We start from the raw sequence: 13,773 nt of genomic DNA, 5'->3' as shown, positions 1-13,773 counted from the left end.
GAATATTAAAATAAGGCCATTAGCAGGAGGCAAAGAAATGGTTTAATGCCTTTGATGTGGCTGCTGTTTGGTGAGGCCGTGAAGCGCAGAAATCCACAGTGAACAAGCAAAAACGCCTTGAAAAAGCCAAGTGGGGCATCGTTCAAGGAAAGGCCAGCCAATAGGGAACGTCGTTGCTTTGATACTATCATCCAATATCAAGCGAATGGTGGACAACGCCCCATGTCATCATTTTGTGGGCTGCGCCATGGTCATGCGTCGGCCGGCAGGTGCAAGTACACTCAGGCTTGGGTTTGATGAGCACGCCAAATCACACCAGAACATGGGGCGCTTAGCGCAGACATTTATGCCAACAAATTTGAAATCGAATTTGTAAAGCGTATCCGCAAACTACAGATGTGGAGATATGAAGATCAGTCGCAGAAAGACGGAATATATCAGTGTGAATGAGAGGGATCCAAGTGCAAGAGTGATGCTACATGGAAAAGAGATAAAGAAGGTGGAGTATTTTTAAGTCCTTGGGGTCAACTGTCCAGAGCAATGGAGAGTGTGGAAAAGAGGTGAAGAAGCGTGTAAAGGCAGGCTGGAGCGGCTGGAGAAAAAGGTTAAGTGTCATATGTGATAGAAGGCTTTCAGCTAGGATGAAAGGAAAAGTGTATAAAACAGTGGAGAGACCAGCCATGTTTTGGACTGGAGACAGTGCCACTGAAGAAAAGACAGGAAGCAGAGCTGGAGGTAGCAGAGCTGAAGATGTTCAGGTTTTCTTTGGGAGTGACCAGGTTGGATAGGATCAGGAATGAGTACATTAGAGGGACAACTCATATTCGAGGCTATGGAGAGAAAGTCAGACTGAGATGGTTTGGACATGTCCAGAGAAGAGACAGTGACTATATCGGGAGAAGGATGCTGAGCCTTGAACTGCCAGGCAGGAGACCGAGAGGAAGACCCAAGAGGAGCTTTATGGATGTTGTCAAAGAGGACATGAAGGTAGCTGGTGTGAGAGAAGAGGATGCACAAAACCGGCTTAGATGGAGGACATTGATTTGCTGTGGTGACCCCTGAAGGGAAAAGCCCAAAGGAAAAGAAGAAGAAGAAGAAGAAGAAGAAGGGGGACTTTTGATGAAAAGGTTTATTTAGCAGTCATCTGTACTTCTTTAAGGGTGTCGGACATTTCGCTTCTTATCCAAGATACTTCTTCAGCAAACTAAAGTCTTACTGGTAGTATAGGCCCAATATATATATATATATATATATATATATATATATATATATATATATCCCTACTGTCCAGACATGGCGGTGCCGGACACTGCTATGAGAGCTCCCTGCTCTCAGGTTGGGGGGAGCAGAGGTCTACTCCCTGCGGCTCCACTGATCCTTCCTATTGTCCTGACTAACGACTGGCCTGATTGCCCCACTTCCTCCGGTATCACCTCATCAGCATTACTAATCAGAATCATCTTTCAGAATCAGAATTCTGTTGCCTAAACAGGTTGTTGTACGAACGATCCAAATGGAACCTTACACCTCCATATCGGTTTAGTGAAGGATTTAGCTGTTTTATGAAAATTGCTTGTTTTACTCTTCTTTCGCGAAGATTTTAACCTCATTGTCGTCAAAAGAGTGGTTGCTAGCTTTTAGGTGCATATGTACTGCCGATTGAGGCCCACGAGTATTATCCCTGCGATGTTGATAGTCTTTTTTTGAGAATTTGTTTAGTCTCCCCAATGTATTCCTCTTTACAATTTTCATTCTTACAATGTATAGAATAAACGACATGACTTTGTTTTTCATTTGGCAGCCTATCTTTTGGATGCACTCATTCTTGCCTTAAAGTATTTATGGGTTTGAAATAAGTAGGAATTTTGCGTTACCAAAGGACTCTTTGTAGTTTTTCAGAAACTCCTGCAATGTAAGGTACTGCTACTCCTCTCCTTTTTGTGTCTTCAGAATTTTGGGTTTCATTCCCTATTCCTTCTCTCTGACATTTGTTAAACGACCACTGAGGGTACCCACAGTTTGCGAGTGCTCTCGGGTTTGTCCCCGGAAAGGATGTGAGGGCCTGTTTCTCCATCTCTTCCATGTACAGATTAGCCACTATGGGTGAAACTGGTGAGCTCATAGCACAACCATGAATGTTTGTAAAATTTCTCCCTAAATTGAAAATACGTAGTATTAAGGCAGATTTCCAATAATTGGCAGATGTGGTCCGCTTAAAGTTTGGTTCTTTCGTGCAGAGAAACGTCCGCCAGCAGTCTCGCCCTCACCACTGAGACTGCTGCTGCGGTTGGTACAGATGTTAAGAGAGAAGTCACATCGTAAGATGCCAATGTTTCCTCAGGTTCCAAAATGAGGTCTTTGATACTCTCTACAAACCCTGTGTTGTTCTCTACGTGATATTCTGTCTTACCAACCAACGGAGCTAAGATACTTTTTAAATATTTGGCCTCATTGTATGTAGAGGAGTCAATGCTACAAACAATGGGTCTGAGGGGGAACCCTTCTTAATGTATTTTTGGCAGGCCATAGATACATGGCATGGCCTCTCCAATCTAAAATGCATCTGTTTGTCTATATGTTTTCCTTTCTCTAACTTTTGGAGACAGTTTTTTTTCTTTCTTCTCTCTATTGGAAGTGAGTGGAGTGTGTAAATTTACTAAATCCGGATACATGAGGCACCGCAGCAAAACCAAAGAGAGACAAAATGGTAAATTTCAAAAATTACTTTTACAGAAAGAATCACAGCTACTGGTAAACACGAGAAAAATTAGAAATGAGGAGATTTCAAGGGATAATTGGATCAAAAATTTGTCAGACAGAGATCTCTCAGATTACAGAAAAGGCTGTACAAACCAAAGGGGTAAATTTCTCAGGATGGACCACTCCTGTACGAATGAGAGCTTACAGACAAAGAAGGGGGACTATTAATAATAAATGTCATTTACAAGCACCTTTCAAAGCACCCAAGGACACTTTACCATTAAAAGAACAATAAACACCAGAATAATAAAACCATAAATAAAATGATAAATAATAAAAGCTGATCAACTAAACCGTTAACAAAACTATGAAAGGCTTTGAGATGTGTGGGTGTTCAAATGTTTAGTCTGGGGGTTGATTTTTTTGTTTTGGTGGTACGGTTTGAAGACAAAAATTATGAAAATGTGGTGGAACAAAAAAAAAATCAATCGATTTGTTTTCAGTGCATCTGGAGACGTGTGTGTGTGTGTGTGTGTGTGTCTCGGCAATTACAGCACGTTGGAAGATTGGAAAACAACAGAAAACCTTTGAAAAAAACATTTATTTTCACATAGGTAATAGGGTGTAAACAAATTCACATGTGGAACATCATAGTCGTAAGAGAGAAAAATACATTTTTCAGACGCGTATTATTTCACGTTACAACTGACATATGAAGCGTACAAACACCAGCAATGTGAAAATACTACCGTTTCAAAATAACAAGTCGCCATTTCTTGCTGGAGTGAGTGTGTTCAGTTAGCGGCACAATGCTCAAAGTCACAGTCACACAAAAATAAATCATAAAATCATGAAAATAGGAAGAATATCTGTACTATTTTTGGAGGGTGAAAACATGAATGATAGCAAAGGAAAAAAGATCACAGTTAAACGTAAAATGTATTTCTTAAATTGTGGTCTCGACTTGAAGAAGAAGCCAGGGTTGTTATTTCTTCTCATCCATGCGGGAATAAGGATTATCCTTTGAAATACCTGCACAAGAAAAGCATCAGAAGAACAACACAAGTGAACAAACATTTACCATATATTTTCAGTTTGCGTCTTCTGAATGATCCTTAAATTGTCTTTTGATTTTTTTTTTTTTTTTTTTACAATGACAGACCAATTCAGGCTTGTTTCATCCTCTTCGTTTTAAACGAGGTCGTCTTTTACTTGGGAGAACATTTTTCATTCCAAAATAAAACAAAAAAATGATCAATTTTACAAAATAATTTGGAACAAAATATGGATAATAAAAAAGGTGCATAACACTGTTACATAATTGTTTAGTAGTTTTGAATATATTTTGAACGTATTTACCTTTATTTGAAAGGTATTATTAAATTGATAGACAGTTTCAAATACATTTTGGTGTAGTTTTTGCTTAAAAATATTACATTATATGTTCTTTGCATCTTTTTTGCATAGTTTTTTATTTTAGTTGAACATTTTTAAAGGTGTCCTTATTAAATTGTTTTCATTAGAAAATATACAGTGTACAAAAATTGTTTTCATAATATATATACAGTATAAATTCATATTTTTAAATGTTTTATTTGAATTTTGAGTGTTTTTAAAAATATTACGTTGTTTATTGTAAAAAAACAAAAACAATATATGTTTTACATATTTCACAAGGCTTATTCATTTTATTAAAACTTCTTTGCATCCTTTTTCGTAGTTTCATTTTAGTTGATCATTTTTAAATGTGTCCTAATAAAATGGTTTTGATGAGAAAATATATATACACATTAAATATTCATATATTTTTCAGTGTTTTTTTTGTTGTTGTTGGCGGTGGTTTAGTATGTATTTGATTGTTTTCATACGCGTCTTCTGAGAAATGACGATGGCTGGCATTGAAGAAAAAGAAGACATTTGGCAAACGGACCAACCATATTTCTGTCGGATTTTGTCATGCCTCAGCTGCATTTCCATCCTCCTGCGATGACAAAAACAAACACAAAAGTGAGCGACAAGCCTTGAGCGCATGAGAGTGAGCGGATGCACTTTGTGACATTCATTGACCGTTCTTTCTGACGGGCGTTCCTCGCACGGCTTTCTTGCTCAGCCCTTAAATCCTCGTCGTCATCACTACAAAATAAGATTGCAAACATATGTCATATGCATTTTGGGGTTCGTCCAAAATCGGACGCCAAAAAACTAAACACATGCACTCTAATATTCATTATATTTGAAATGAGACCAGATTTACCAGAAGAAAAATATCATCACTTGACAAGATTGTACTTTATAAGAACGTACATAAAAAAAAGTCTAATGTAAAATATAAAATAGTGCACGAATGCTATTTCATGCTTCAATGCCCGTTGACATTGTTCTCCTGTTATGTGCACCTTGGCCACTAGGATGCAGTATAACACAGACACACAGAAGACACAAAGAAGAGTTTGATCACAAGAAGTCTCGGAGGCTGCAGCGAAAGCAGTGTTTTTTTGCAGAGGATAAAGAAAGTATGCCTGCGAATTATGAATACACAATTGTTCAATTATAATCCTGATTTGTTATTTTGGCAGCCAACAGGTCAGTCAAGCACAAATGGTTGATTATGGCTTTATTAACTCATTCACTGCCATATGATATGCCAAAATGGGTCCACTCCAGTGTCAGGGTTTTTGTCATTTTCAATCAAATTGCAGAACTCACAGAATATTGACTTTTAGGACTACATAAATATTCAGCTGAATTTTTTGCAGATTTTGGACACTTTGTCATTTTTATTGGTGTTTTGCATTTGACTAAAAATATCATACCGCGTGTTTTGGCTATTTTATATGCTATAAAATGTTTTTCTGATGTCAGTTAAAAAAGAAAAAAGTGACGTCGGTTGCCCTTTAAAGGACAACCGACGCCTCCGGACAAGTAGTGTCCATGATTTGTAAAATGGCTTCAAATGACTTCTACTGAGCGTATTTGACAAAGATTCCACCGCATATAGCTATATTTTACGTTTTAAGATTTGCACTGAATATTCCGGAAGTCTTGTTTTTGAGTTGGTGACGAGTGCTCACGTCACGGAAGGAATGCCCCTGACCAAGAAAGGACACATTGTAGCAGTCCTTTCATCACAACGCAATGCATTTTGCTGTACTTTGTTTGGTCTGAAAAGTTTGTGTTGATTAGAAGGAAAACACATAAATAACGCCATGGTGAATCGTCGTGTGTTGCACTGAGCATCTATTTGATATTTGCTGACAAAAATTGTAAGGGAAAAAAATCAGCCCGTTTCCGCAAAGCTTTGCCGCCATCTTCTGCCTCTTTTTGGTGCTACATTTCCTCCTCCCCCTTATACCTCAAAATGACACAGAATAAATGTTTGAATCGATTGCAAACATCTATGCTTTCCTCTTCAGAACTATTTGAATCATATTCATAACTGGATGAGTAACAAGAAAACATCTTCTCCCAATCCGAAGCCATTGTTTTGATTCGAGAGCAAGACAAGACATCTTGGTGTGACACCACGAACAAGGGGGTGGGACCTACTGAAATTGGCCATTTCTGGTGCCATTTTGAAGTAGTTTTAGGGATACTTAAGTCATTTTTATTGGCGTTTTGCATTTGACTCAAAATATACTGCGTGTTTTGGGTATTTTAGATGCTATAAAACGTTTTTCTAATGTCAGTTAGGAAACCAAAAAGTGGTGTCGGTTGTCCTTTAAATTAAATAAACATTTGTCATTTATTCTAATTTATTTTGAAGTTCCATATTTCACGTTAAAAAGCAAAAAAAAAAAAATGTTTTAAGCATTTCAGTAAGTATTTTTTTGTTGTTGCGATGTGTGCCTGAGCAATGGGACTTTTGCTTAAGAAATACACCGTATTGGTATCTTTGATGAAAAGGCAAAATAAAGGTTGAAGCATTGTGAGGAACATAGCGTGCAGTGCAACTTTGGAGACGGCTGGTATCAGCCCCGACCGACGAATAACAAGCCATTGTGCCCCCCCCCCCCCCCCCCACCCCATGTGGTCACATGACTCACCTGACTCGCTGACGCCGCTGGCGGCGGCAGCAGCAGCACAAGCAGCATACCAGGAGGGTCAAGAGCAAAAGGCCGCACAGCACGCTTAGCGTGATCATCAGCGTCTGGAAGTTGACTAGCAAAGAAAAAAAAGACATTTGGCGCGACACTTCACACACAAATGAAATGCAAACCATTTTTCCAGGTCAAAATAAAAGTGGCATGGAAATGACAAACAAAATGGAATCCAAGTGAAAAAATGCAATCAAGTGAAAAAAACAGTCAAAAATGTTCTTTTAAAACGACACTAATCTGTCATATACGTCCCCTCAAAAAAATAGTTCTTCAGATTAATATCGAGGCTACCAGCTAATCACATTTCAGTTTGCAAATGCCAAAATATGAAAAATACCAATTGAACGCATTCACTGCCATTCCCACATTTGTTTGGGAATTCAAAGTCAAAGTCAGCTTTATTGTCAAATATGCAATATTATATAATATTATCATTATATTAATCAATATAATTGAAAATAGGACGCGGAGCGCCATTCGCAAATTTGTTGGCGTTTGTTTTTTTTCCATGCTTGGGTGCCGATGAAGCGGTAGCTATGCCCTCCGGCAATGTTTTTCCCTTCCACAAGGGGGCAACATTTGCCTTTAGTCCATGTTAGCGCTTTGTTCCAGCTTTAGCTGTTGTTGTTATATAAATCAATATGTATGCTCTGTGTTGTATTTTGTACAGCTGCCCCCATTTCAAGCTCAAATAACTCCAGAGCCATATTACTGAGGGATGAACTCTTTTTTTTCCTGATGAAAGAACAGAGTCTGAGCTTCCTAATACTGTATTGAATGTTTATGTAGTCGGAAAACTCAATATTCTGTGTTGGTCCTGCAATTTGAGTGAAAATGACAAAAACCCTGGCACTGGTGTGGACACATTTTAGTACATCGGCAGGCAATGAATGAGTAAAAAACTAAATACATATAAATAACATAAATACGAAACTACAAATGAAATATGTTTTTTATATCCTAATAGAAAAGGAATGACTATAAAATGATCTCATTCGCTGCCAGACGTGCAGAAGTGTGTCCACTCCATTGCCAGGGTTTTTGTCATTGTCACTCCAATTCCAGGACCCACACAATATTGACTTGTAGGATTACATCAACTTTCAATGCAGTATTAAGAAACCCTAGCCCAGGCATGGGCAAACCACGGCCCGCGGGCCACATACGGCCCGTTAGGCTTTTTAATCCGGCCCGCCGAACTTGCCCAAATTATAGTACAAACAGTGTCTAAAACTCATGACAAAAAGTTAGCAAACAACAGGGCAGATAACTGAAAAGTTGGCTGCCCCATTTTTCACAACTTGAAGCACAATGAGACAACTAATCACATTAAAAAACATTGTAACAAAGCATAAAGTTTATTCTAAAATCAAGAATGCACCTACTACAAATGGTACCTTGCTTAATTTACGGTAAATGTGCATGGCTGTAGATTTTGCTGCAGTAGTCGATTGTCATTGCGGTGCACAATGCAACGTCTGCATTGCTTCCTACGAGCCACTAAGCCCCTTTCATAAGTCTCACATACCCTTTACAGTCACGGTTTAATGTAAATTTACGTTTTGTAGCGTCACATATGTTGTTAGCTTCTTTTGAATCTTTCTTCTGGGCTGAGGTTCTGTGCATCTATTTTGGAAAATGACATGCAATTGTACGACTTTATAACGCTTGCGAAAGTCCGGAAGAAAGAAGCAGGCTTCTGATTGGCTGCCGTGCCGAGTATGCAAATTTCAACTGCAGGTAGTCTATGTTTGTGTGCTCGGCGACGGTACACGTGTATTGTTTGCGCGTGAAGGCGAGGGCGTCAGTGAGGAGTTTGTTGAGCGTGCGGTCAGGACAAACCATCTATGATTTGGCAGAATTCAACACAAGTAGGTATTATTGAGCTTGAATATTTCATTGTGTAATAATATGTTTTGAATTTTGAAAGTGATTTAATTTTTCAATAAATGAAAATGATTTCTTTAACTTTGCCCCTTCGATGGAAACTTATTATATTATTATAACTTGATAAATCACAGTGCATGTTATTTTAATCTATTTCCATTTCATCCTCCAAGTATCTGCGAAATAGTATGTAAACGCCATATTCCTTGAGACAAATTTATTAACTGATCAGGGATATTTTTCACATTTGAAAGACAGTTAATAAATTGGGTTCTTACTGTGCTATGAGGTTTGTACATACTACATTTAAAGGACAACCGGCACCATTTTTTGTTTTTGTTTCCCACTGACATCAGAAAAACGTTTTATAGCATCTAAAATACCCAAATCAGGCAGGCTGATATTTTTAGTTAAATGAATAACACCAATAAAAATGACTTCAAATGAATCCGGAAATGGTCAGTTTCAGAAGGTCCCACCCAGTTCTAAAGAGGAAAGCATAAATGTTTGCAATTGATTCAAGGAGTCCTCCCATATCAATTCGAGCCGTCAATGACAGCAATTTAGCACCCAGAAAATGTAGAAGATTGCGCCCAAGCTCTGTTGGAAATGGGCTGATTTGTCAGCTGGGAATTTGTGTCAGCGAATATCAAATCGTTGTCTTGGTGCAACACACAACGATTCACCATGGCGTTATTTATGTGTTTTCCTTCTAATTTCGCCATTAACACGAAGTTTTCAGACCAAACAAAGTACCCAAAATGCATTGTATGTCGCTTTCTCGGTCAGGGGCGGTCCAAACGTGACGTCACATGGGGATCGTCATCAACTCGAAAACAAGACTTCATGAATATTCAGCGCAAGTCTTAAAACGTAAACTATAGCTATATGCTGTGGAATCTTTGTAAAATACGCTCAGTCTAAGTCATTTGAAGTGATTTCATAAATTATGGACATAACTTGTTCAGAGTATTTCCGGCCCAAACACTCCCTCCGAATGCTCCTGGCCGGGCCCCTCTGTCAAATTTTAGAACCCAATGCGGCCCGCGAGTCAAAAAGTTTGCCCACCCCTGCCCTAGCCGCTCTTCTTTCATCAGAAAACAAGAGTTAATTCCTAAATGATAGGGGCCTGTAGTTATATGAGCTTGAAATAAGGGTGGCTGTCCAAAATACGATGCAATCCATACATATTGGTTTAGATCGCGCTTCAACTGGAACAAAGCCCTAACATGGAAAAAGGGACGTGCTGCTCCCTGGTGAAAGGTAAAAAACATTGCCAGAGGCCATGGCCAGCACTTTATCGGCACCCAAGCATGAAAAAAACCCCAAACAAATTCGGGGATGGCGCTCTAGATATCATTTTCAATTCCTGACCAAAATTCTGGAATGGCAGTGAATGAGTTCAAGTACGTTCTTAAGTCGTGCACGGCGATATCTCTCACAAAAGCATTTCCGACATATTTCTGACTCATCACAAGTAAGCAACACGCGTGCTCAAGGACAAGCGACACCTGCGGACAAATTGCGTCCATCATTTGTCAAATGACTTCTACTGAGCGCATTCAGAACTATTTGATCCAAATAATCATAATACATTACATGTTAAGAAGCGCCTATCAAAGCTCTCAAGGACACTTTACAGTCACAGACAAGCATAGGTAGGTACTATCATCAATAAAATACAATCACAAATAGAATGCCATCAATAAAATACAATTATAAATAGAAACAAGAGAGAGAGAGAGAGAGAGAGAGCTACACCGAAAATGCCATTTTAAATGTGTGGCTTTTGAGATGGGACTCGAAGGTGGGAAGAGAATCCATGTTCGCAATGTTGGGAGGAAGTGAGTTCTGGATGAGTAACAAGGACGCATCTTCTCCCAATCTGAACTCTCTGAAGCCATTGTTTTGATTCTGGAGCCAGGCAGTTTGTGAAGGAGTATCCTGGCATGACGTCAACAACAAGGGGGCGGGACTTTCTGAATCTCACCAGTTCCAAGCTATATTTTGTGGCAGTTTTGGGACACTTTTTTATTGCCGTTTTGCATTTGACTCAAAATATCAGCCTGCGTGTTTTGGCTATTTCAGATGCTATCAAACGTTTTTCTGATGTCAGTTAGGAAACCAAAAAATGGGGTCGCTTGTCCTTTAAACTGGCGTGTAGCATGCTGGCTGTCTTACCCCAGCAGACGCCCCATCTGGCCTCACTCAAGGCACACACGCTTTTGGGAGGAAGGATGTTCTTGCTCGGGTAGTCCAGGCACAGCTTGGTGGGCTCGCACCATAAACACTGCACACACACAAAAAAAAAAAAAAAAAAACAACCAAAAAAAACGTCAGGAAGTCAAGCTTCTGTTGCAAGACGGTCAAAAAAACGTCAGGAAGTCAAGCTGCTGTTGCAAGACGGTCCGGGCGGGCGGGCCATGTCTGAAATGGACTCACAGAGGCATCCTGAAGACATTGTGCACAGCTGCTGCCGGACTTGGAGGCGCAAGACGCTGCCATTCACACAAAACACACACAAATATTGACAAGGCGTCCAAATCAAGCTCACACCTCTTATTGGGCTTTTTTGCTCACGTCATTTTGGTGCTTACAATGCTAACAAACAATTCATAGTTGTATAAATAATAATCATCATCATCATCATCATAATACATTTCATTTATAAGCACCTTTCAAAAGTCTCAAGGTCACTTTACAGTCACAGGATCAGTTTTTCTGCGGGTGAGCAGTGGCAGCCAAATGCGACAGCGTTCACTCAACCCGGAAGTAACTCAAATAGATAGAAACCTCGCTAGCTAGCTAACAGGGAGCTAATAGCCAGCTAGACAGTTAGTGAATTAGCTAGACAGTTAGCAAAATAGCTAATAGATAGCTAGCTAGGTAGCCAGCTAGATAGCAAATAGATAGCAAATGGATAGCAAATAGATAGCCAGCTAGGTAGCTAGCTAGATATCATTTTTATTGATATACACACATGATAATTGAACTTACTCTTTAGTTCCATCTGATTTACCCCAAATCCCTTTCAAATGTTCTAGTAGGCTTTTCATGACCTCTTTGGGCTTTGGTGCTAACGGCACACGGCATTTTGAAAAGAAGTCCAAGATGGCGCCCGAGTAGGCGGCCATCGACCAGTGCTCTCACAAGCCTTGCTTTTTGGAACTGCCGCGGCTTGGAATTGAAGCAGATTTTTACGAGGGGCAGGAGATGTGAGACAATCTATTTTTGTCAATGGACGCGACAGTTTCGTGTTTGCTTTCAACGTTTAGTTCGTAGCAGAAGTTCACATTCTACCATGATGTCTCTGATCCATTGTGAAAAGGACGCTTTGATCCTCTCCTCTTTCATCTAGAACTGCTTCATATAACAAAGAGGGTGCAGAAATTGCTCATGATTGAATGACTGTCTGTGTCTTTTGTGTTATGTCACATTATTTATTTTTGACTTCAAGATGGCGTCATGAGAATGGCTGCCTTTACAGCAGCTCCTGTATTTTGTTTTTGCTGCTTTAAAATGTAAATTTCTCCACTGTGAGACAAATAAAGGCTCATCTAATGTAATCTTTTTAAATCATTCCACCAAACGCCACGAGAGTGGCTGCCTTTCCAGCAGCTCAAGTATTTCGTTTTTCTACTTTCATTCCTTTCATCACTTTGCTGCTGTGAAATGTAAATTTCTCCACTGTGAGACTAATAAAGGCATATCCAATCCAATCCAAAACAAGTTCAGGGCCATCTGATTTACCTCAAACACATTGCAAATGTTCTAAAAGTGTGGGTTTTTTGCGCCATGTTTTTAATTTCTATCGTTTGATTGGCACTGATGGTCATATTTTTGTGGGTAGCTGGAGAATGCTTTGATATATTGTGATGCATTACTTATGATAAAAATGTAATACAGTATGAAGGAAATAAACACATTTATTTAGCCATATTAAACATCTTGATTTGTTCTCTAAATACACTTATTTCTTTCAAGTAGTATTTTTTAATAAACATTGTAATTGACTCTATGTCACCAATTCAAAAAATACTTCGAATAGTAGTGAAGCATGTTTTTGTCCGTTTTTTTCAAATAAGGTAGTCACATGTTTTATGGAGTCATGGCAGGATGAATGCGTAATGGCTGGAAAAAAATGCGAAAGGACACGTACAGCAAGTACAGGAGGGAGAATGCTGAATTATTTGAAACACGAGTGATTTCAACTGGAGACGTGTTGTTTCACATTCAACATAGAAAGCAGACAAAAACACAATGGAATGTTGTCATGTGATCAAGAAAAAGGCAACAACAAAAGTTGAAAGTGCGTCCAAAAACTTACCGACAGGAACAAAAGCCGTCGCTGTTTCCTCCTGCGCTGCGACGAGAGCGGCGGATAAAAGGAAAAGAAAGACGCCGTCGAAAGGCCACATCGCGAGGAAAGTCAAATGTTGGGGAAAAGAAAGTAAGTGCTGACAGGGGAAAAGTGTGGACACGAGAGGCAGGGTGGCCAGGGTGGCGTCACTGGTTCCCGTGTACGTCATCAAACAGCAGCGAATGTTTCCAAACGTTTTTAGTGGTACGTCTGTGTAAGCTCTCAGTCCTACAGGAGTGGTCCATCGATAAGAAGGTTTCTTCAGCCGTCATCTGTACTTTTTGAAGAAACCTTCTTATCGATGGTCTTTAGTGGTACGACCATCATTCGGCGTTCGCTAAAGAGGTGGAGCTAGCGTTAGCTCATCGCGGTTAGTTTTTATGGACGAGGAAGATTCGACGTTGCAACATGTGATTGTGTGGCGTTTAGTTTACTTTGAAAACAAAAGAAAAGTCGACTTACATCTTAATTGTTTTATCTTCAAATTACATCTGGAATTATTATTGTGATTAAATAGTCGTGGTCTTTTGGAGTATCAGTGTTGTTAAATGTGAGAAACAATTGTTCATATGCACACTGTATTTTCATAATAAAACGCCCATCATGGTGAAGACAGAAAGAGAAGTGGAGTTGGGGTTATCTTAAAAGAGGAGTTTGTTTGGAATGTCTTAGAAGTAAAAAGAGTTGTCAGATGAGTCGGAAGCTAGAAATTGAAGGCGTGATGTTCAA

The 13,773-nt window shown here is 39.4% G+C and overlaps 1 protein-coding gene across 1 annotated transcript; it reads right to left on the bottom strand.

The window, feature by feature from the left end:
• Positions 1-3,282: 3,282 nt before the first annotated feature.
• On the bottom strand, positions 3,283-13,355 carry LOC148894995 (pituitary tumor-transforming gene 1 protein-interacting protein-like). The gene is made up of 7 exons (XM_089001945.1): positions 13,012-13,355; positions 11,127-11,182; positions 10,866-10,974; positions 6,744-6,858; positions 4,768-4,833; positions 4,635-4,681; positions 3,283-3,732 (listed from the first exon to the last, which is right to left on the bottom strand). Exons 1-7 carry the CDS (start codon positions 13,211-13,213, stop codon positions 3,686-3,688), a joined length of 642 nt encoding a protein of 213 aa, XP_088858071.1. The 5' UTR covers positions 13,214-13,355; the 3' UTR covers positions 3,283-3,685.
• Between the last annotated feature and the right edge of the window lie 418 nt (positions 13,356-13,773).

This window comes from Hippocampus bargibanti, linkage group LG08 (genome assembly GCF_051943395.1).
Source record: "Hippocampus bargibanti isolate YZ-2025 linkage group LG08, ASM5194339v1, whole genome shotgun sequence".
Lineage (NCBI taxonomy): Eukaryota > Metazoa > Chordata > Actinopteri > Syngnathiformes > Syngnathidae > Hippocampus > Hippocampus bargibanti.
The sequence above is the reverse complement of the archived record's forward strand: the minus strand, read 5'-3'. Positions and strand labels throughout refer to the sequence as shown.